The sequence below is a fragment of the Pogoniulus pusillus genome, chromosome 6, assembly GCF_015220805.1.
Source record: "Pogoniulus pusillus isolate bPogPus1 chromosome 6, bPogPus1.pri, whole genome shotgun sequence".
Classification (NCBI taxonomy): domain Eukaryota; kingdom Metazoa; phylum Chordata; class Aves; order Piciformes; family Lybiidae; genus Pogoniulus; species Pogoniulus pusillus.
Window position 1 is genome coordinate 11,225,476 of NC_087269.1, and position 24,684 is coordinate 11,250,159.

A 24,684-nucleotide genomic window follows, 5' to 3' on the forward strand; every position below is an offset into this window, starting at 1 on the left:
CTTTACCCTGGAGATATGTTTAAAACTTAATTTCAACCTGCCAGGGTAAATGTGAAGTGTTTTAATGCTGTGACATGTGCAGTGCTGTTACAGACATTTAAAGAAATGCCAACTGACTCTTTAGCTTGTCACTTCTGTCAGACCTCTTGATACTGCCCTCTTGTACCAAACTATTGGGAAGGCCAAAAGAAGTCTCTCTGAACTAGCTTCACTTAAGGCTAATCCCTGCCTATTGCAAATGAGCTATAGCTAAAAATCAGCCAAGACTCATTGATAAAGTGAGGAAGAAGAGCCCAAGGAATGAATAAAGACACAGTATAGCTTGTCTCAAACTGTAGAAGGGCCTTTAGAAGAGGCAGTATGTCAGCGACACAGATGAGCTCAGTGTTGACAGACCTGAGCTGTCAGTGCAATACAGGAGTTTGGTGTAAAAATTCTGTCTCTTGCCTTAAAATGTTCATGAGAGAAATTCCCAAGATGTGGGAATGTGATAAGCTGTGTGTTGGAGGGGGACTGATATTCAGAGTGTGACCTCAAGAGAGAAGCTTGTACAAATGAGGGCACCAGGTCCATCTCTTTGCTGCATGGAAACTGTGTCCGAGGACACAGGATATGGATGTGCTGGAGCTTGTCCAGAGAAAGGCCATGAGGATTATCAGAGGACTGGTACACCTCTCCTATGAAGACAGACTCAGTTGGGGATATTCAGTCTGGAGAGGAGAAGGCTCTGAAAAGATCTTATTGTGGCCTTCCGGTATCTGAAGGGGGCCTACAAGCAAGGTGATGAGAGATTTTTTAGGATGTCAGGTAGTGATAGCACTAGGGGGAATGGAGCAAAACCAGAAGTGGGGAGACTTGGATTGGATGTTAGGAAGAAGTTCTTCATCATGAGGGTGGTGAGACACTGGAATGGGTTGCCCGGGGAGGTGGTAGAAGCCTCGTCCCTGGAGGTTTTTAATGCCAAGCTGGATGTGGCTCTGAGCAACCTGATCTACTGTGAGCTGTCCCTGCCCACGGCAGGGCAGGTAGAACTAAATGATCCTTGGGGTCCCTTCCAACCCTGACAATTCTATGATTCTATGACACAGGATTCACTGTGTTTGCAATTGCTTTTCATGTGGAAACAAAGAAATCCACTCAAAACATGTCAGTTTCTGTGAACTAGATAAATGGTTCCTCTTGGCAATGGTCAAGGATGTGGAGAATAGTAATTCACATGAAGAAAGGTGATTCAGAAAGGAGGAATAACTTGCTATGGAAATAAAGAAGGGGATAACCCTCTCCCACCCTCAGTTTCTCCTTGAGAGAGAAGCTGAGGTTGGACTTTATTGCTTTCTGGAAAACATAGTAAGGTAACACATGAAGGAGTTAAAATGGGCATCAGACCAAAAGTGCCATCTGTCAATGGCTTGTGAAACTCTTAATAGGGAGAATGTGTGAAGTTAAATGGTTAGTTGTTGAAGAAGACTTTGACATTAGTAGCTGTCATGAAATATGGTGGCATGGCAGAAATCAATGGGAAACTTTAGTACTTGGCTATAAAACCATAAAGGGAAATATTTCAGTTTAAGTGATGAGGGAATAACACCTCAGCCTAGTAAGACTCCCCAGAAAGAAAGAAAGTAAAAGTCAACATCTCTACAGCAGAGTTTACAAACAGGCTTAAAACATTGCACACAGGATTACATACACGCTTCAGCATTCAGAAGTGAAAGATATTTTACATGTCTTAATTATTTCTTTATTCATAAATTTGTTCAATGAGAGCCTTTTGTCAGGGCAGCCTGTGGCTTCAGTTTTGTCCTCTGTGATCTGAAAGCCTGCTATCCAAAAATCTGGTCATGTAGAGATTAACACAGTAGCAAATGGCCAGTCCCTTTTGGGGCCAAACAGGTGGCAAATGTCATTATGTGAGAAGGTGGGAGAGACAATGTAATAGTCCTTGCTGATTCACCTGATTTCTGCCAAGGTGAATTCATGTGCAGAACTGCTCCCAGTCATGACAGGCTGCCCTGCTTTGCTGTTCCCTAATCACATTATAGATGTTGACTGCCACTCGGACAGCAGTCAGAGCTGCAAACTAAACTGTGGAGGAAGGAGGATGAGGACAAAGTAGATAGAGTCTTCTTGTGGTGCAGGTGGGGGAAGAAGTCATATTAATATTTGAAAACAAGGTATAACTGGGGAGGGGAGAGGGGAAATTAAATGGTACCAATTGAAGTGATTGCTTCTTAATGATGTGTTATAAAAAGGAACTTGATCTTTTAACATGTTTATGGGGAGAAAACTGCTCTCTAATAGGCAGGAGACATGATGTTGCGCAGTCAGTTCAAAGTCTTCATGTAATGTTTTCCTTTTTTTTCTTGTGGAGTGTTCCAGAAAGATCTTATTGCAAAAGCAAGTTGGTCGAAACAAACAGCTGGTCGATTCTTTAATATTCAGCCTCTTATGCAAAATAAATACAGGCAACCTTAAATTTCTATGGAGGGGAGCAAACAGTAACTTGCTAGGGAATTTGTTTCATCTATATATCCAAACTGACAGGCTTCTCAATTTCAGCCTGCATGTCTTGAGAAAGAAGCAAATTTCCATAGGGTTCATGTTACTGGTTGATTCAGAATGCCTATTATAATTGTGAAATATTGGTAGGAATGGATTGAGATATATTCATGACAGTAGGTGGACTAATGGAATTCAGTGACTTTATTTAAAATGTGCAGGAGTTTATTATAATACTGTAATAGAAATGTCATTTACCCTGACGGGAAGAGAGGGAAAAGCCCTGTCAATGAATAACAATGAAGTTATTTAAATGTCAACTTCCTTGCAAATAGTTGGCAAAATAGAAATTAGTTTACATATTTCTAGTTTTGTTCTAATTTATTACTCAGGGAAGTCAGATCTTCAGGCCCACGGTTTTGGTATTTTTTTTACACTGTTGAATGAACTAGTAATAATTAAAATGTTTACCTTCTCAGCTGTTTGCAGAAGTCATCTGCTTTACCGAGAAAATAGGGAGTCTGATTCTAAACAGCTGCTGGTAAAAATTAAGATTGGTTTAGTGAAAGGAATTGTATTACAGGTGTGAAGTTCAGAACTGAGTCTAAACACTATTCCTGAATATTATACAAAATATGTATATTATGCAGTATCATTTGCATTTCAGTCGTATCCACAATGTCCTAACATACTTTAGTGTTTTTTCCATATATAGGAAGACTTGCCTATTAGATCTTTCCTCAGATCTTCCTATTTCAAATTAATCAGGACTATTCTGAAGTAGCCTGTAACTGTACCAAGGCAAATTAAGCCAAAATGAAACACAGAGATTTAAATTAGTTTGATATATGCATGACCTCCCCTCTCCCAACCGCTTGGGAAGCCATTGCAACATGTATGTCTACACAAGATCTAATTGAACAAGGATTGTTGTTCATTCCTTTACATACAGTTATTAGAGTAGCTGTGGCTTTTCAGCAGATGGTTCAAAAGACAGTTTAAATTTTGTGTTTACATCTCTACTGCTCCTGGGTTCAGTCCTTTCAGGTGATTTATCTGGGCATTTGCTTGCTCTGATCATGTTATACAGGTATACTGAAACAGGGTTTTCCCTGCAGAGCTTCACAGAAGCAGCCTACCTTACAGAGTGTGGGAGATTTGATTTATACCAAAGTTTCATGCTGCTTCATGCAGTTTTTTAATGAGACAAATGAAGAGCTCATTATTGAGGCTGCTAATCAATGCCTGCTTGCACACACACACACACACACACATATATATGTTTAAAGAATAGGAATAAGGTGAGTGCAGGTTAGTGATACCCCTGGGTTAGATCCTAACAGAGGCTTCACATGTTTTCATTTGATAAAATTCTTTTGTTCCACTGCTATCACCATTTCTTTGTGCTAAAGAACTTCTGGGTGCCTATCTTTTGTAGTATTTATCTGCTTATTGAAAAGTAAGCTAATTGTGAAGTAGCATAAGAGACAGAACAGCTTGTAACTGGGCAGTACAGGACTGGCTTTTTCTAGTTTAGGTGATTAATGAGTGTAAGATCTGATGGTAGCTTCTTTGATTGCTTGTGTATTTGTTCATCTACAAAAAATGTTGTTTTTCTAAGCTTTGAAATCTTTCAGTTGCTTTTATAGATGTTGACAGAAGTGCAGGGTTCCATCTGTATAAATGTTACCTGTAAATAAAGCTATGAATGCAAAATAATTGCCTAGAGATTTGAAGTTAAGAATTGCCTGGCAATTCTGACTGAGATTACCATTTGCAGTAAGCCTTCAACATCTGTTTGCCTGTGCTGTGGCAGGAGGATGGACTGCTTTTCTTTAACAATTCCAGAGCAGGTTTTAGGTGTCAGGTTTTTTTCCTTCTTTTGAAAGGTTTCATTTTGCAATCACTGTCACCAGTATAAATAAGAGCTGCATTACTTCATTAATGTATTTTTTTCACCTAACTCAGAAGGTCAGATTTTCAGTTCTTACATTCTTTCCGTGCCTTTATCACACTGGACTTCACAAAGGATAGATTTTGGGTTTTAGGCAGACCCCAACAGAAATATTAATTTCTGAGAAAGCCAATTGGTGTGGTGGACAAGGTAACCAGAGTGAAGCAGCAGTCCTTTGCAGGGCTGCGTTCAGCATGCTGCTGTGGCTCCTTTCAGTGAGTGCTGGTGCATCTCTGAAATAGTAACAGAAGCAACTAACTCTTTTCTACTTTTCAGTCCACTGAGGAAACAGCTGGGATTGTTTATTTGTGTTCCTCAGAGAGGTGACCTTACAAGTGGAAAGATCAAACAGTAGATGAAAAATTGACATTGATGTTCCAACCAACAAAGGTCATTTATGCACGCAGGGGTGCATATGTTTATTGGGGGGAGAAGAAGGGAAAAGCTATGGCCATAAACCATAGGTGAATTGTTATGTGACAGGGCAGATGCATTCAAGTGCTTCAAGAAATTTCTGTGTAGAAAGATTCAACTTTAATGCAAATCCACATTTCAGTGTAATTCATTTTAACGAGTAAAACCCCAAGATGTTACCTTCCTGTTTTATTAATGTAGGGATTGCCAAATCTGAAATCCCAGAAGCTGTGGTATGAATGTAGATGTGTACTACTTACTCCAGAAATGTAGCACCCTCCACACTCTGGAGAGAAAATGGAAGGGGGCAAAACAAAACAAAAACAGCCAAACCCCCCCCCCCAAAAAAACCCAAACAAAACCAAACCAAATGAAAAAATAAGCAACCAAAACACCAACCCATACATAAAATTGTAGACCTTAAGTGTCTTAAATACCTTTGTGATTTTAGCTACTGTTTCCCAGATAGGAGAGAACCTATAAATAACAGATGTCTCGGCTTTAGTTTAGAGTGGCTGGTTTTGGAATGATTAGCAGAAGGGAAGGCTTGTATCAGGAATAGTGTAGCCAGCAGGATCAGGGAAGTCATCCTGCCCGTGTACTCCGCACTGGTTAGGCCACATCTTGAGTCCTGTGTCCAGTTCTGGTCCCCTCAGTTTAAGAAAGATGTTGAGGTGCTTGAATGTGTCCAGAGAAGGGCACCAAGGCTGGTAAGGGGGCTGGAGCACAGCCCTGTGAGGAGTGGCTGAGGGAGCTGGGGTTGTTTAGCAAGAAGAGGAGACTCAGTGTGGACCTTATTGATGTCTACAACTACCTGAAGGGAGGTTGTAGCCAGGTGGGGGTTGGTCTCTCATCTCAGGCACCCAGTGGCAGAACTAGGAGACACAGTCTCAGGTTGCACCAGGGGAGGTTTAGGCTGGATGTGAGGAAGAAGTTCTTCACAGAAAGAGTGGTTGACATTGGAATGGGCTGCCCGGGGAGGTGGTAGAGTCACCATCCCTGGAGGTGTTTAAAAGGAGGCTGGATATGGCACTTGGTGCCATGGGTTAGTTGATTAGATGTTGTTGGGTGATAGGTTGGGCTTTTCCTGTGAAAACTCATGATACTGCTTACAACTGAATTTCTGTGTGAATCCATATGTACACTTGAAGATAAAATGCAGATTTGTTACGTGCAGGACTGTGTTATACTGTTAAATGTCTCTGTTTCCCAAAGATGTTCTTCTGCAATTTTAGATACCAGCTCTACTGGTTTGGGTTAATTGGATGTTATGACATAATTCAGACAAATGTGCTGCATAATGAACAAACCCTCTGCTAATAACTGATTTTGATTCCAGTCATATGTTGAAAGTAGATGTTACAGGAACTCTGCACAGTTGTGGTTATTCACTTGTTTTGTTTTTCCCCAAGACATGTTGTCAGTGTCTCTATCACAGAGTGTCAGAGGCTGGAAGGGACCTTGAAAGATCAACCTTCATGTAGAAAATTTATTATTTTTTCTACTTTTTGCTACTCCATGTGGAGAAATCCATGAGCATTACACCAACAATTTATAGGCAGTTAGGCTTTTAAAAGAACATCAATATTTTTTTGTGGAAAACATAACTGATTTCACCGAACCATCAGCTAGACCTGGTACTTTGGAACGTGCTGGGCAAAGACTCCTCTCTTAACAAAGTTAGTCTAAGCTTGGAATATACAATGAATTAATTACTTTAGTCTCTTGTCTGCTGTTTGGCATTTTTGCCAATCATTATCATCTTCTGTACACAGAGTTCTGCATTTCTTATTGTACGTGTTTATTTTAATATGCTTTGAGAAGATGCTGGTTTAATTTTTCCTAATCTAATTTAAATGCAAATTATAAGCACTCACATGATGCTGTGTCTATATAATTAAGTATCATTATATACTACATGAATCATTCAAAAAGCTCTAGAGAGCCCTTCTGCTATGTAAAGCATGACTTATACTGAAAAGCAGCCAAGTGACTTGTGGGTTTGTGATTAAGTGTTTGTACTTAGAAAAATCTCTCTTTGAATTGTAGGTCAACAGATTATGGGACAACATATGAAAAACTGAATGACAAAGTTGGTCTGAAGACTATTTTGAACTACTTGTATGTTTGCCCAACAAACAAACGTAAGGTAGGTGTTAATGCGCTTGGCTCATTTTGTCTTTATAATGCAATTTCTGTCCTTGTCATCACTTCCAATTTCTTCAATATCTATTAAACTGCAAACTCTCTTTTTGTCTTCCTCTCATTGAAAAAATATATAGCATTACCAAAATATAAACCAGCTTGAATCATCCATACTACCTGCCAATGTCCTTTGGGGAATATACATTAGCAAAAGATGGCCATTAAGTGGATAGGCATAATAGGTATCATGCATTTAATTGTTTGCTTACCTTCTGGATGGTGATGATTTTGTTGTCTGAGAGAGACTCATTAAACCAGCAGAAATGCATCTACAGTGGCCAGATTGCATGTAACATTATTTGTCTTTTAAGTGCTCCCAGTAGTGAAGTGAACAGGATTTGACAAATTCCTGCAGAGAAAATGCCTTCTGAAGCCCAGAAGGTTTTAATCATTCAAGAGCCCTACTATCAGTTTACGAAGAACTTACAATGCTGGTGTGTTTATAAAAGGAATCTGATGTCTTTTTTGAGATACATACTGACAACATTTCTCTAATTTGGAGGTCTGCAGTGCAAAGTGATGAAGCACAGTTCATAATGGTGAGGAAGACTTGTATTCTTAGGTATACTGACACATGGGTATGCTATTAAATCATGTCGTGTTTAAAGATTCTCCTTCTCGTGTTGTTTCAGAAGGCTTTTGCTGATACTTGGTCATAGGCAATCACTACTACTGGTGGTTTTGGTTTGGAAACTAAAAAAGTAGATTCAGTCATCCTGCCATTACTAGCAATTTCATTCATTTCAGATTTCCTTCTATTTTGATCCAGAAAAAGAAATGAATGGAAATAAAATAAAAATGTGATTAAATGGCAGTGATGGACATCATTGCCTTCTTGACTTATTATCTGTGAGGCCACAGTACACATCCGATTCCTTATCAGAGGGAATATGAGCCTGACTGCAGAAGTTTTCTTCCTTGCTGTCTTAGTGGATAGTTTGAGTTATTACAGGCAAAACTGAGTTGCATCAGCAGAAAATGCTAGTGAAGACTCACCTCTATGTATATTTGGGCAGCTGAGATCTCTGCTGGTTTGGGTTTTCTGTTATTTGGGTAGATTTTTTTGTATTATGCCAAAGCATTTATGTATTCTTTAAGACAAACCAAAAGTAAAAGGGAGCTGGTCTAACCATAAAGACCAATGCTTGTAAGTCATGTTTAACTCTTTATTTGAAAGAAATGGGCTTTTGAAGGCATGACTCATCTGACCTATTAAGAAATTGACCTTAGAGTGATTTTAATTCACTTTTATCCAACTGACTGTAAGTTAAAGTCCACACCACCAGCTGAAGTATAGACACATGACAGGGTATACTTGATCCTACACTCTACCCCCCTGCCTAGGCCTGTGGCTAATGTTTTGTTCATAACCAAGGAGCATTTGACTGATGTTCAAGGACTTTCTTCCTTTCCCTGGGAAAACAGCATTTGCAAACACTGGAACATAAACCTAAAGTGGATTTTTCAGATAATAAATTCCACTTCCTAGCTGAAGGCAGCTGCCTCGTATGGTCCCAACAAGACAGCTATCAAGTGGTCTCTTATGGTATCATAAAGTTTTGGAGAGGACTTTTAAAGATTTGGTCTGTCCAGTCCCCCTGCAGTAGTCAGGGGCATTGCCAATTAGATCAGACTGCTCAGACCCCCATCAAACCTGACCTTGAAGGCTTCCAGGGATGGGACCTTTACCACATCTCTGGGCAACCTGTTTCAGTGCTCGACCATCCTCATAATAAAAAACTTCTTCCTAATGTCAAATCTAAAGCTACCCTTCCCTAGTTTAATACTATTGTTGCTTGTCCTGTTACTAGATGCCTTTGTAAACAGTCTCTCCCCAGCTGTCTTGTAGATCAGCTTCAGATATTTAAATATCTTTGTAGGAGAGGTGTTCCAGCCATCTGATCATTTTTGTGACACTTCTTTAGACCCACTCCATCAGGTCTGTGTCTTTCCTGTGTTGAAGGCCCCAGAGCTGGACACACTACTCTCACCACAGGCGGGTGGCAGAATCATCTCTCTCAATCTGTTCATCACACTTCTTTTGATGTAGCCCAAGATACTACTGGCCTTCCCTAGATTATAGAATCATAGAATCAACCAGGTTGGAAGAGACCTCCAAGATCATCCAGTCCAACCTATCAACCAGCCCTGTCCAATCAACTAGACCATGGCACTAAGTGCCTCAGTCATGACTTCCCTTTGTAAAGCAATAGTGGCTCTCTCAAATCACCTTCTTTGCTTCCATGTGTCTTAATCAGAACTTCTAGTAGGATCTCTTCCATGATCTTCCCAGGCACAGAGGAGAGACTGACAGGTCAGTAGTTCTCCAGCATCCTCCTTTCAACCTGTTTTAAAAATGGGTTTTGCTGGAAGACTCTCAGAGTAGATGTTGTCTCCTGCTTGTCTTTAGAATGCCACATTGCTGTGTTTATACAAGGCTGGCAAAAGGTGTAGGAGTGGAGAGAGAAATCATTGTAATCGAAACAACCCAGAGGAGCTATGGGTATAACTCTCCTGGTGGAAATTATATTAAATTGGGATTAAATGGTCCCAAATTAAGGGAGAAATATCATTTGAAAGAAGCTGACATCTGGTGAAGATACAAAAGTTTTCAATAGAAACAAAAGGATGACATTGTCAGCTTAATCAGAAATCCTTGAGGTTTGAAGGTTGGTCATAATTAGATGTGGTGCAGAGAAACCTAAGAAGAAACTAGGGGTTTTGCCCAACATTAAACCAACTTAAGTGCAGTCTGGCTCTGAAAATCCTTCACCTCCTCTGGCTACATCTTCCCACTCCCTTCCTCACACTGCCACCTTTGTTTGTGTAGCCATCTGGTGAGCTGGATCGAGAACTAACCTGCCTGAAAACTAATCCCTTTCCAGCTCAAAAGACAAATAGATGAAAGGACAAAGTTTTCAAGTGGAACTGTATGTTCTGGCAGTTGACCATAGTAAAGTTGGCCTATAATCAATGTGGAACAGTGCCAGAGGAAAGCTGCTACACCTGGGATGAAAGGATCCCGTGTAATGATCTAAGATGGAATTTTCCAAAACTTCAGGCAGAAGCAGAATTAGGCTTGGAAGCCCTGCTTGAGCTGTCTATCTCTGTAGAACAGAGGTCATTCCTCCAATGAACATCTAACTTTAGGCACGTATGTAGTCCCCCCATGATTTAAAGGGCACGAGGAGGAGCCTAGACCTGTACTATACCTCCACACTAAAAGTACTTTCTCAGTGAAAGCAAAAATACCAAAACTCAGAGTCTTTATCATGCATGCTTTGGAGTGGAAAGCAGACGGAAACAGAAACTCCCTTTGCAATGGAAAGCAGGAGTCGCTGCTGTCCCTGGAGGTGTTTAAGGAAAGATTGGATGTGGCACTTAGTGGCACAATGTAGTTGATGTACTGGTATTAGGTCATATGCTGGAATCGATGATTGCAGAGATCTGTTCCAGCCTTAATAATTCTCTGATATACCAGTTTTGCCACCGAGAATGTTTTCAGCAAAACCTTAGGGATCCTGGTCCCCACTCCCAGCCCTTTCCTCTACAGTTTTTAAAATGTAAGGTTCAACTACTCTAAAATACATGAATTTTATGACATTCATCCTGCTTGTGTGAGGGGGTGTACACTCTCCAAGCTGCTCCAGTTAATACAGGGCAAATGCTAACAGCACCTTTTCTCTAAGTATTTGTTGTGTGGTAAGTGATATTTCTGACTGCACCTGCAGCTTTCAATGTTCTTTGTTCTGCAAGGCATTTCTTAGCTGAAACAAAAAGCTTCTTCAGTGGTGGAAAATAAATGGTGCCTTGTTTTTTTCCTTGAAGCTGTTGGACAAGAGGCCTTGCTACAACAGCGATTTGTTAGTGGGGCCAGTGTGTACATAAGGTACTGAAGCTGCTTTCTTTAAAACAGAAAAATTACAACACTCTTAACTGTTCTTTGCAAAGCAAAACAATTGGGGCCAATGAACATGTAGAGTGCATGTAATTATATTTATTCAAATAGTTAATGAATTTGCTCAGGAATTTCTGATTACTTTCACATTCTGGAAAAGAACAACCAGCAACATTTGTTGGATCAATTGTTTGTTATAGTTTATTTGTTCTCATCTGTCTAGCAAATAAAAGTGTCTGTAAATACACAGGATTTGCAGGGCTTCCCACAGTCTACAAATGCCAGTTTCTTTTGAAAAGCTTCTGACGTGCAGTTCTTGTCTCTTTATAGAACAAAATTAAGTCCTTTAAGCAGACTTTGCAGACAATGTGTTATTACAAAAGGGTGTGCTGAAAATAAAAAGGACAACAAAGACAGCTGTTATTTAAAATTTAAAATGATTACCTATTGCTTTTGCTTGGTGTCATTCTGAATTATGGCATTTTCCTTAACAAAATTACAGAAAATGCTGACTAACATAGAAATGTGTAAGCTTGGCCATTAGAGAGGTGGAAACTCTGTTTTTCAGTGTTTTCTTCTTTCACTGAGTTGCTGGTTGTATGACTCATGGCACAGATCAATGGGAGAAAAATTGTAATGCATGGATCTTGCCAAAGACAGATCCTGGTTGAATATTTGTCAACAAGTCCCCAGAAGAGAGAATCTTCAATGTGCAGTAAATCTTCAGGCTTGGGTATGTCACCATTGGTTTATTTGTTGCCTTTATAGAGCTTTAAAAAAAAATGAGGGAAATTATTGAAACTATTTAAATGCTTCTACATGAAGAAATAGTATTTGGGGAGTAGTTTTGGTGCAGTTAAAAAGTTAAACCAAAATAGAAATCCAAGTTGCTGTCTTGAAAATCCATTTCTGCAAGACTTTGTAATTCACTTTCCTTTCCTAGAAACTCAAATGTGTGGCATTTTATGATCTCTCTTTAGAAAAGCCTTCTAGGTAGGTTGCTTTTAAAGGTTGCATAGAGGATCGTAGACCTTCCACGAATAAGGGGTGGTGAGGACTCTACAATTGGTTTAACTAGAGGCTTTCTTTGACTCAAAGTGCTGCTAGCTAATTGGGATAATGTGTCCTTGCATGATGCACACTGCTCCTTGTGGAGAGTCAGTTCGTGCAGCCTGCTAGTTCTTTGTACTTGCAAACTCCTTATATCCATGTGTGTCCAGTTAATTAGTAAAACTCTGGGTGACAGTATCTCCAGACATCTTTTATGCTGCTACTACCACTACTACATCAGATACATCCTGTGGCTTTGAATTTCTGTGTTAGTTTTTCTTTTGTTTTCTCTCCTCCTCTCTCTTTTTCAGGCCTGCCTTGAATTTTCCCTTTATTCTTCCAACTGTTCAGATATTAATTGCTGTGTGGTAGTGTCCTCTCTTCTTTCTCTCTAAAGATGAATGGATGGCAGATGTCTTCCTCTTCTTTTATGTTTGGTGGTTGCGATTAGCACCTTTTATCACCACGTGTTAAGTACTGCCCTCGTGTGTGCAGCTCCAAGATAATAGGTATTTATTGTATATATAATTGCCTGGGTTTCAGTGCTGGCTAGATCCCTAACTACTTCAAATTTATTTCTATTAATGAATTTTAAATGAAAGGAAATGCAAACAATGACAGCCCAGCCTTCTGTTCTTCTGAGCATTAAGTGGTGGTGATGGAGAGAACAGTTGACAAATGTTTCTATCAGCCAAGACAGGAGAAGATTTACCCTTTTTAGCTGAAATATGAATGATTGAATGCTACTTTGTATCCTGTGACATTAGAGGAGTTCATTTGCTTTGGGGAGGTTCTGTTTTTGAATTTGAGGTGCTCAGTTGTATAAGGGGTAAGACCCAGAATGGTGTGCTTTACACTGCCCTTCACGCTTCCTCCCCTGGTAGTTGGGGAAGATGTCTGTAGAGATGAATAGTTCCCCCTGATGTTGCTGCTATCCTGACTTGCTAAAATCAGAGTTTAAATGCTTCTTAAAATCTTCTCTCTGACCTTTCTTACCCTGGAGACTCTGAGAATTCTGATGTAATGGCAGTTCTTGTTTGTTTTTGTTTATTTCATTCAAGGAAAACAGTTGTTTCCAGTGGTGTCCTCCTTGTGGGTCTGTATAAATCTTAGTATGAACACTATCACTTTGTATTGGAGAGGTTAGAGCTCAGCAGAGCTCCAAGCACACCTCACTGTTGACTGAGCCGGATCCTGTGTCTGTCAAGCGATGGCATCCCTAGCAAATAAAGCACAGTGGGAGACCTAGGGTCTACAGTTGATTAGTTGTGCCAATAGCCCAAAGTGCTACTGCAGTCCAGCCTTGCAGAGATAAATTATTCTGTTGCTCTCTTCTTTTTCATTTAGAAGGAAAGGTCTTAGCTGTAGACTATGAGTGAAGCCTTCAAAGGAACAGTTGTAAGAGACCAAAGTGACATTGTCTCACTGATGTGACTGGTGGACTGTAGTTGTTTTTCAGTTGTTTTTGGGAGGGTTGTTTCATTTATTTTAATTTTTTCAATTTTAATATGTAGTGCCCAGGAGATTTCAAGGAAATGCTTAATGAAAGTCTTTTCTTACTTTGTTAAAGAGAGGAACCACCTTGTACTGAAGTGATTTGTAGGCAGAAACACAAATTCCAGCAAAATAAAATGTCTGTTTGGGTTAAACTCCATGTAGCATAGCAACATGTATGAAGAAAACCCCAGATTTGTTTTAAATGTTTCCTACGCTGTGACTACAGGTCCTCATAACCTCAACTTTTACTTCAGAGAGAATATTTTGGAGGGAGGGAGTCAAGAGAATTTGGGGTGGGATTCATCTGCAAGTTTTGCTGATCTGAATAGCCAGTTTGGTGTAGATAAAACTACACATTCCTTTTCACCAATGGTCTTCCAGAGATGATTCTTCTTTAAATACAAAAGTGTAAATCAGTTTCATTGAGCAGTTTTGGCTTAAGATTTCACCTATTTATCAGAAAAAGAGTTAGATCCTGAATTTACAAGGGTCAGAACTGCAGGCCTGAACTGCAGGGACGGTTCAGTGAAATTCTGCTATCACTCTACACATGTAAACAATTCACTGCCCGCAGGAAGAGGGAAGTCTCACCCCTCAAATCAAGAATTTTGTCATTTGCTGCAATTCAGCAATAATTACTGTTACAGGCTTACCATTGCAAGCCACTGTCAGTGGTGACTGGAGAGTTATATCCTTGAGACAATATATGTCTTGCAGTTTTCACTTCTGTCTGTAATGTCTTTACATTAAAGCCTAATGCTTCTATCTGCACACCAGATAATCAAGTGTAGACTTGATTTCAGTTTCAGAAGATTGTTTTATCTTGCCCATTGCCTCCTATGAAAACAAAAATAAAGGCAAATATTTTTTATTAATTTAGAAAGGTAGCTTGTTCCTCATTTTTTAAAATGTGATGTAACAAAGCTGCAGTTTAATTTTGCTGGAGTCAATGAAAACCTGTAAAGTAGCAGCAACTGAAGAACTGGTGCTGTGTTCTTAGTCTTTAGTACTGAGCTTATGGGAAACCAGTAATTAACAAGCATTTTGTTCATGTTAACAAAGTGAAGGCAGAGTCTCATCTTTTGAAGTGAGTGTTTGACTTTTGAAGTGTTTGGCAGCATTCACTATCAAACTTTCTGATTCATGCCTATAATATATGACAGCTCTCACAATAGCCCTAACACACAAAGCCCTTGCTGTTATTCTATATCCATATCTCTTCTTGGATATAAAGTGAAATCAAAGCCCATTTATTCTGCTGCTGCTCTTGTATGCCTATCAAAAATAGTGGCAGTTTTGACATTTTCCCACTCAAAGTAGTGTTACAGTATGCTGTTGTATCTCACAGAAGTCTCTAAGGGCACACTGGGTGTTGAAACTAATGATGGGGAAGTATAAGCCATGGAATTCAACTTTAGGGCTAAGATTCACCCAAACTGAGGAGTGTTTCAAAGATGCTCTTTCCATTCTGACTCTCACCCCTATTTTCTACAAACTGGGTAGTTAAAATTTGTGTGAGATAATACCTTCTTGAATGTCCTTCAGTTCTTTTGCCCCTTTTGATTTCTTCAGTGTTTTATCAAATATTCTGGAACAGATGATTTCCCTTGTAGCAAGGGAGGATGTATGCCAGCATCTTAGAGAAGGGAGGAGTGATATCTTATTAATTGCAGCCCAAATACAGGCAGCTGGGATTAATGGTAGCACAAGAATGTGTCTAACTACAGATCAAACCTGTCTCATTGTCAACCCTGTAGCTCATCCAGGCTGTTTAAACCAGGAAAAAAGCCAGTTGGCATAATGTATTTTTAAATTTTCTTTTTCCCCTCTGAAAAAGTAGCCCCAAGCAACTGAAAATCAGCCTGTTCAGTGTTCCATACGGTTGGACTAAAAATATGTACAGCAGGGTTTTCATTTACCTTCTGGATTTTGAGCCAGATTCTTACCTAGATCTCACTTTTATATCAACTCACTGCGATGTTGTGCTAGGAACATACTTCTTTGGTCATGAAATGTGGAAATTGTCTTCTTGTTACATGATGTCAGAAGTTTGCCTTAAAGGGAAAAGTGGCATGCCTCACTGTATGATGGCTGATTTGCTGGAGAGTAGAACTGACAATGTATAAACCCCCAAATGTGTGAACATTTACCACAGGAGCTCTGAACTCAACTCTCCCCTGCCAGCCCTTTCAAAAAGCCATATGCAGTATCTGTTAATTAGCAGATAATCTGTGCTAGCATATTGCAATTGCTAACTCCTTCTGTAGTCTAGATACATGGTGATGAAGAAATGGATGACAAAATAACAGAATACTTGAGTGTTGCTGCTTCTTGCTGTAGTTACAATACAGGGAAAAGAATGTGAAGAAAATAAAAAAAATCTTGTTATGAAACTTCTGATTGATAAATGCAGGGAGGGAAGTGATGACAAAGATGAATGGATGCAGGATTTGACTTGTGTTAGATAGCATGAGAAATAGAGCAACAGGTGATGACTTATCCAGAATAACAGGTCATGGTGGAAACATCCAAGCTTCATGACAAAAATGGGAATAATTTGATAGAATGTTCTGGGTTGAAAGGGACCTCCAAAGGTCATCTGATCCAACCCCCTCTGCAATAAGCAGGGGCATACTCAACTAGATCATGTTGCCCAGAACCCTTCACTTTGAATATTTCCAGGGATGGGCCCTCAATCACCTCCCCAGACAGCCTGTTCCAGTGTTCCACCACTCCCATGGTAAAGAACCTGTTCCTAACATCCAATCCAAATTTTCTCTTCTCTAGTCTGAAGCCATTGCCTCTCATCCTGTCACTGCAGGCCTTTGTAAACAGTCTCTCTCCTTCTCCTAGTCTCCTTCAGGTACTGGAAGGCTGATATTAGATCTCCCTGGAGCCTCCTTTTCTCCAAGCTGAACAATCCCAGCTCCCTCAGCCTGTTGTGGTAGCAGAGGTGCTTCAACCCCCTGATCATTTTTGTGGTCCTCCTCTGGGCCCTCTCCATCAGCTCTGTGTTCTTTCTATAATGAGGGCTCCTGAACTGGACACAGTACTGCAGATAAGGTTGCACCAGGGCAAAGTGGCAGAATCACCTCTCTGGATCTGCTTGTGATGCAGCCCAGGATGTGATTCATGTCTGGTATGGTAAAGAGATTGCAAAACTGTTTTTCCTTTTAGTGCTACTTAGTGAAATGTTTAGTTTTCTTGTTGAAGGAACAGAAATTTTCCAGAACCAGAAGAGGGGAAATAAAATCTTGATTCAGGGATTACACAAAACGAAAATTCAAGAGTCCTTTGCAGAGCAAACTGCATAGAGTTTTAACATTGTTTTGGTGTGTTTATTTATTTCCTTCAGTCAGAATGCATTTAGAGGATTTAGCCTTAAGCACATGCTGTGTATTCTGGGCTCTCTTTGTCTGTTTGTTAACAGGTTCAACACTTTATGAGAACTCTGCTCTTGAGGACATTGTCTACTCCAAGTGTAGCTTTCCAGTGCAGATAATCCACTAGAAGTAGTTTCTTAACAATAGACATGGGAATGAACTTACAGCTGCTGCTGCTGGATGTAATTCAGGACTGAGAAATTATCACATGACTGTGATTCATCCTTCTTATGTCCAACCTTCTTCTGTCTTATTTATAAGCTGAGAACTTTGGAAATGGAGGTTTTATTTTTTAATGTTTTGCCATGTTTGAGCAGTGTCCATTCTTTGGGATTCTGGTGCATGACTTTTCTCCCCCTTACTACTATTATTAACAGTAAATAATAAATGTGATAGCATAGCAAATCTGAAAGGCAGCAGTCTGTGCTTAGTTTTTGGCATTTAGGGAAGAAATCACTCTTCATCATTTATCAACAGTCCTGGCTCACTGGAGAGGCCCCTGAAGACTGGAAGCTGGCCAGTGTGATGCCCATCCACAAGAAGGGCCAGAGGGAGGAACCAGAAAACTACAGACCTGTCAGCCTGACCTCAGTGCCAGGCAAAGTCAAGGAACAGGTCATCTTGAGTGTCATCACAAAGCACCCAAAGAATGGCCAAGGGATCAGGCCCAGCCAGCAAAAGTCTGGGAAGGGCAGGTCTGACCAACCTCATCTCCTTTCATGATCAGGTTACCTGCCTGGTAAAAGTGGGGAAGGCTGTGGATGTAGTCCACCTGGCCTTTTACACCATCTACCACAACAAGCTACTGGCACAGCTGGCAGCTCATGGCTTGGGTAGATTCACTCTGATATGGGTCAAGAACTGACTGAAAAGCCAGGCCCAGAGAGTGGTGGTGAATGGTGCCACATGCAGTTGGCAGCTGTCACTAGTGGTATCCCCTAGGGAGCAGTGCTGGGCCCAGTCCTGTTCAATATCTTCATTGATGATCTGGATGAGGGCATTGAGTCCAGTGTCAGTAAGTTTGCAGATGACACCAAGCTAGGAGCAGGTGTTGATCTGCTGGAGAGTAGGAGAGCCCTGCAGAGGGACTTACACCAGTTAGATGGGTGAGCAGAGGCCAATGGGAAGAGATTTAACAAGGCCAAAGGCAGGGTTCTGTACTGTGGCCACAATGACCCCAAGCAGAGCAACAGGCTGGGGACAGAGTGGCTGGAGAGCAGCCAGGAAGAAAGAGACCTGGGGGTACTGGTGGATAGTAGGCTGAAGATGAGCCAGCAGTGTGCCCAGGTGGCCAAGAGAGCCAGTGGCATCCTGGCCTGCATCAGGAACAGTGTGGCCAGTAGGACAAGGGAGGTTATTCTGCCCCTGTACTCAGCACTGGTCAGGCCACACCTTGAGTACTGTGTCCAGTTCTGGGCCGCTCAATTCAAGAAAGATGTTGAGGTGCTGGAACATGTCCAGAGAAGGGTGACAAAGCTGGTGAGGGGCCTGGAACACAGCCCTGTGAGGAGAGGCTGAGGGAGCTGGAGTTGTTTAGCCTGGAGAAGAGGAGGCTCAGATGTGAACCTCATTGCTGTCTACAAATACCTGAAAGGAGGCTGTAGCCAGGTGGGGGTTGTTCTCTTCTCCCAGACAACCAGCAACAGAACAAGGGGACACAGTCTCAAGTTGTGCTGGGAGAAGTACAGGCTGGATGTTAGGAGGAAGTTTTTGACAGAGAGAGTGATTGGCATTGGAATGGGCTGCCCAGGGAGGTGGTGGAGTCACCATCCCTGGAGGTGTTCAAGAGAAGACTGGATGAGGCACTTAGTGCCATGGTGTAGTTGATTGGACAGGGCTGGGTGATAGGTTGGACTTGATGATCTTGGAGGTCTCTTCCAACCTGGTTGATTCTATGAATCCTAAATCAGTCATCCAATACAGCACTGGGACAAGTGTCCCAGCCTGCTGTGTGTCTAACATCAGTGTGCAGTATTCCCTTTTTTATCTTGAAAAGAAATACATTTCTCTCTTACTTTTAAAACACACCTGCCATTTTGAACCTTGGAGGTGAGAGCTGTCTTCCAAGTCACGTCCCTTGTTAAAGTGTTTCACCATTCTCTTTTTATAATCCCACTAGCAGCAAAACTCTTCCATATGTTTCAGAATGCCAAACATTCCTTTTGCTTCTGTTTCAAATGTTTTAGTGACATTTACAAGCTCTCACAGGAGCATTCAGTCAATTACCACCAAAGACTCCCATTGTTCCAAGGAGACTGACCTTTCCCCTTGGGCACCAATTAAAATCTATTAGTTTTATTCCCATAGCGCTTGCTGTAATTGGAGCTGTGGCTCTTTGCCAGGTAGAACTTGTAGGGTATTCATCTTTTGCTTTATTACTGATTTTTTTTTTTTTTTAAGATAGCAAGAGTTAAAATTCCAAAACAAATATATGTACTTTGAGGGAAACAATGTAGCTCTAATGAAGCCTTTAGATTAATCTCTCATTTATCATCAGAAGTATTACAACAATCCAGTGCAAGAATAGGTATGTTTCACATGACTGCATAGATTGCTCGCTTCCTCATTTCTTTTTCTTCCGTCAGCTCATGTGCTGCAGTCATTCTACAGCAAAGACTTGACAGAAACCAGAGGACAAACATGCTATGGGCCTTGCTATGGAGCAAATCCTGTTTTCCTTTGCTTACTGGTTTTCACAGAATCAACCAGGTTGGAAGAGACCTCCAAGATCGTCCAGTCCAACCTAGCACCCAGCCCTAGCCAGTCAACTAGACCATGGCACTAAGTGCCTCAGCCAGTCTTTTCTTGAACACCTCCAGGGATGGTGACTCCACCACCTCCCTGGGCAGCCCATTCCAATGCCAATCACTCTCTCTGTCAAAAACTTCCTCCTAACATCCAGCCTATACTTCTCCCGGCACAACTTGAGACTGTGTCCCCTTGTTCTATTGCTGGTTGCCTGGGAGAAGAGACCAACCCCCACCTGGCTACAGCCTCCCTTCAGGTAGTTGTAGACAGCAATGAGGTCACCCCTGAGCCTCCTCTTCTCTAGGCTAAAAAACCCCAGCTCCCTCAGCCTCTCCTCATAGGGTTTGTGTTCCAGGCCCCTCACCAGCTTTGTCACCCTTCTCTGGACATGTTCCAGCACCTCAACATCTCTCTTCAATTGAGAGGCCCAGAACTGGACACAGTATTCAAGGTGTGGCCTGACCAGTGCTGAGTACAGGGGCAGAATAACCTCCCTTGTCCTACTGGCCACACTGTTCCTGATGCAGGCCAGGATGCCACTGGCTCTCTTGGCCACCTGGGCACACTGCTGGCTCATCTTCAGCCTACTATCCACCAGTACCCCCAGGTCTCTTTCTTCCTGGCTGCTCTCCAGCCACTCTGTCCCCAGCCTGTTGCTCTGCTTGGGGTCATTGTGGCCACAGTACAGAACCCTGCCTTTGGCCTTGTTAAATCTCTTCCCATTGGCCTCTGCTCACCCATCTAACTGGTGTAGGTCCCTCTGCGGGGCTCTCTACCCTCCAACGGATCAACACCTGCTCCTAGCTTGGTGTCATCTGCAAACTTACTGATACTGGACTCAATTCCCTCATCCAGATCATCAATGAAGATATTGAACAGGACTGGGCCCAGCACTGCTCCCTAGGGATACCCCTAGTGACAGCTGCCAACTGCATGTGGCACCATTCACCACCACTCTCTGGGCCTGGCCTTCCAGACAGTTCTTGACCCATATCAGAGTGAATCTACCCAAGCCATGAGCTGCCAGCTGTGCCAGTAGCTTGTTGTGGTAGATGGTGTAAAAGGCCAGGTGGACTACATCCACAGCCTTCCCCACTTTTACCAGGCAGGTAACCTGATCATGAAAGGAGATGAGGTTGGTCAGACCTGCCCTTCCCAGACTTTTGCTGGCTGGGCCTGATCCCTTGGCCATTCTTTGGGTGCTTTGTGATGACACTCAAGATGACCTGTTCCTTGACTTTGCCTGGCAATGAGGTCAGGCTGACAGGTCTATAGTTTTCTGGTTCCTCCCTCTGGCCCTTCTTGTGGATGGGCATCACATTGGCAACTTCCAGTCTTCGGGGGCCTCTCCAGTGAGCCAGGACTGTTGATAAATGATGGAGAGTGGCTTGGCCAGCTCATCTGCCAGTTCTCTCAGCACCCTAAGATGGATCCCATCTGGTCCCATGGACTTGTGAGGATCCTTTTGATGCAAGGCAGACTGTTTTTTTTTCCTTATTCACTTGTTTTGCTCAAATCTTTTAATACTCCACTTGATGGACCATTCTTGGGCATTGTCAAGCAGAATGGTTTCCATTCCTTTGTGTCTGAGTCAGATAATCATAAAGACCTTAATTTACCAGCTACCACCAAATAACTTTACACTTGGTGACTTAGGTAAGTCGCAGGTGGTTCTAGGAATGTGTGTGACTAAGACTAAGAGTTAATTTTTGCTCCACCCACACAGCTTTGTGTGGCTCCTCAAAGAGAATTATGAGCAGTGCTTTTCTTGGGCTTATATTCTTCCTTTGGTGCAATTTGATGATGGATTAAATTTCCTTCTTCAGAGTGAATTGAAACTGTCATTTTTCTCCCCACTAGATGAGATTTAAATGAACTAAACCTGTGAACTAAGCCTATGGGTAGTGTCACTGTTGAGAAGTAACATTAAGTTGAAACTTTCTTCTCTGATCCAAGGAGCATCCCACGTCCTAGGCAAGAGATGCTTGTGCATTTTGGTTTCACATGTACCTTCTATGGTTTCTGTTTCTCTGTATGTTCAGAAAGCCATTTTCCCATCATCTTCCTTAGAACAAGGCTAACAATCATGGGTAATGCTGGCAGTCCTTTATAACATTTTGGACTTTTAATGCTCTTTTGGCTTGTTTTCTTTTGCCAATTCCAGAAGGTTGTTTTAGATGTGGATCAGACTCTAGATTGATTTTTATGTCTAATAAACCTGGGGGGAAAAAAAAACAACTTTCTGAGCCGGGGGCTTTATTAGCTTGAGGAACAAATTTGTCAATCCCTGCTAGATACTATTTCATGCATTACAGGGAAATAAAAAATATTAAAAAGTAAAAAATAAAAAAAGTATTTTATAGAAGGGTTAGAAATTTCCCTGGGGACAAACTAAAATCTCTACTTGTTGCCAGTTTTGTATTTTTCTGTATCCTGACCATGGAAAGACATAAGTAAAACATTACGACTTAGGAGGCAGCCCCTCAGGGATGAGTGCAAACTTTCTATCATCTGTAGCCAGCAGGAGGCAACAGGGTTTGCATGATAAAGAGGCAGTTTCCCACCTGTACTATTATGTGCTTTAATATTACAAATGCAAGGCAACACCACTTCATTATTAAATCTTTTTATATGGAGGGCTTCGTTATAGCAAACATAAAGAGGAAACAAAGTGTTTCAGGCTTTACTCAGGCTTTCCTGAGACAGCAAAGATGTAAGAACTTAGCTCAGCCTTTTCTCTTGCTAAAAGTTTCTTGTGTGGCTGAAGAGAACCATTGAATTTGATCGTGGTGGGGAAATTAAGAGGTCCAAGAACCTTTTTCTAGCAAGAATAGCGGAACAAAATATACCATAGACTTTAAGGGGTCAAATAGCACCCAACCCAAGGATTTTGCTGTCTAAAGAATGTTTGACTTTGGCCTGAAGGTTGTACAGAGGCAGTGTCTTTAGCTTCTGTAAGCCTTTCTAACTAAGTTAGTCTGAGTTTGGGTTTTTCTTACCTTCTACATGGTTTTCTCTGATGCCGAGCTACTGCTCTGACAGCTAGGAAGATCCAATGTGTAATATTTCTCTGACTACATCTGCCTTAGGCTGAGAAATCTCCCACATTGTCTTCATGCTGCAAACTCTGATGGGAAATGTCATTGGCAGAGATAGGAGGGAGGTAACAGATACTAGAGATTTGTACTCTGCACCTCTGCCATACTAAGACAGATACTTGCATTAAAACATTTTAAAATGTCCTAGGAGTCTGTGCACTGTTTGCAGCAGCCTGAAAAGTAGCTCTGAAATCTGTGAATTGCTTTGTATACCAGTGAGCTCTTAATTCCAGGTAGTTCTAGGTAATCAAAGTCCTTCAGTTTTAACCTTACCCTGAATACAAGTATATGCTATTAACTTGCTGACCTCATACATCTAAGCTGATGAGTGACCCTGAACCTTTTGCTCTGGGTTATGCAGGTTATGTATTGTAATAGACATTTTCCTTTTGGAAGAAAATGAAGATGGAAGGGTCATCTTTACAGGAGGAATTTGAGCAGGAAATGAAAGTCATCTGAAGTGAATTTGGTATACAAGTAAAGCCTGTAGCTATGATCATTAAGTGTACTTTTCTTCCCACAGTACTTATGTAGCTCTCATCCTCTAACTGAACAGGTAAAAAAAAAGAAGGTTTAGAAAAGCATTAATTTGTCTCCTAGTGGTTGATAATGACTGAACAGTGTGTGTAGCATCTACTGTGCTTGTCACAGCAAAGACCCCACAAACCCATAGGCAGCAAAGAAAAAAAAAGGTGCATGTGTTATTTTTCATCTGTGCCAACCTGCCTGCTTAGTTGACCTTGTAATTAGGATCTTTTGGTTAGCTGTTTCAATTGAGGCTAGGGTTATAGATGTAATAAGGAAGGACTAGAAATAAAAGAACAAGAAAATGCTGCAAAATACTAGCAGAGTTCTGAGTAAAGAGGTGTGTAAAAAATGTCAAAGATGGGTAGGTTGTTTCTGAGAGTGTTCCACATTCCAGCACTTATCTACTGCTCAATGTGACATTAAAGCCCCTAAAGAGATGCTACATACAACTGTTCTTACATAGGTATGGCTGCCTCCTCAGTGTCTTCCAAGAATGAGCCTAAGCTGACTCTAGGGGTGAGATCTGCAAATATGCTGAGTGTGTACTAACAGGAAATTCAGGAAGAAAACAAACCACTGTTTTGTCTGGGCCTCAGGATTCCCTTGCATTCAGTGAGGATATCCTAGGCTAGTAGCATGCAATTGATCCATCGTTGACTAAACAATCAGTGACTGATCTTTTTGGTGAGAAGTCAGTGTGAAGTGGATATTGAGGATATTGATGATGTTTTCAACCAGGCAGGATTTGCAGGCGGTATGAGTTTGACTATTTTCTCCACTATGTGGATGCAGTGTGACAAGTTTGCATATTCAGCAATATAGATTTAGGGAGCTAAATCAGGAGGACCCAAGGTTTAAATTCTTTCTTGCTCAGGCTCACTGAAGACACTGTAAATATAGGTAAATCTATGTAACTACATACAGCAAGTTATAGCTTGCTGGAGCACCTCCGTCACAAAATCAGCCATAGGTTGATGAGGAGGAACCCAAAATGACTAAAGCTTAGTCTTGGAGAATATCTCTCTTGTAGTTGACTCCTTCAAGCCATATGCTGTCATGGCCCAAGACAATAATCAACTGATTCAGACACCACTAAAAAGATCACTAATGTAGGATAGAACAGGCAGGCTTGTCAGGAACTTGAAGTGCTTTCCTTATGTGGCTAAATCCTGAGTCTCTGGTGGTATAATGCAAGTTAACAATTGTATTCGTATTTGCAGGAGTCTTACCTCCCAAAGCAATGGGGAGGTAACTTTAACAAAAGTAAGCTTTTTTTAGTCATCTAGAATTGAAGTCGTTTGGGTTTACTTGCCTGCTTCTCAGCTTGCCAGAGAACTATGAAAAAGCTGTATAAATGCTTTGCACTTGGAAGTCCTAGATCTTGACCTCTGCCAAACACAGATGTATTTC

General features: G+C 41.3%; 1 protein-coding gene across 5 annotated transcripts in view; it reads left to right on the forward strand.

Moving 5' to 3' along the window:
* Nucleotides 1-24,684, forward strand: part of SORCS1 (sortilin related VPS10 domain containing receptor 1) — a 425,391-nt gene that overhangs the window by 226,728 nt on the left and 173,979 nt on the right. For all 5 annotated transcript variants that reach the window (XM_064144430.1, XM_064144431.1, XM_064144428.1 and 2 more), the window contains one exon: nt 6,917-7,016. In XM_064144430.1, coding sequence (XP_064000500.1) covers nt 6,917-7,016 — 100 coding nt within the window. The remainder of the gene's footprint in view (nt 1-6,916; nt 7,017-24,684) is intronic.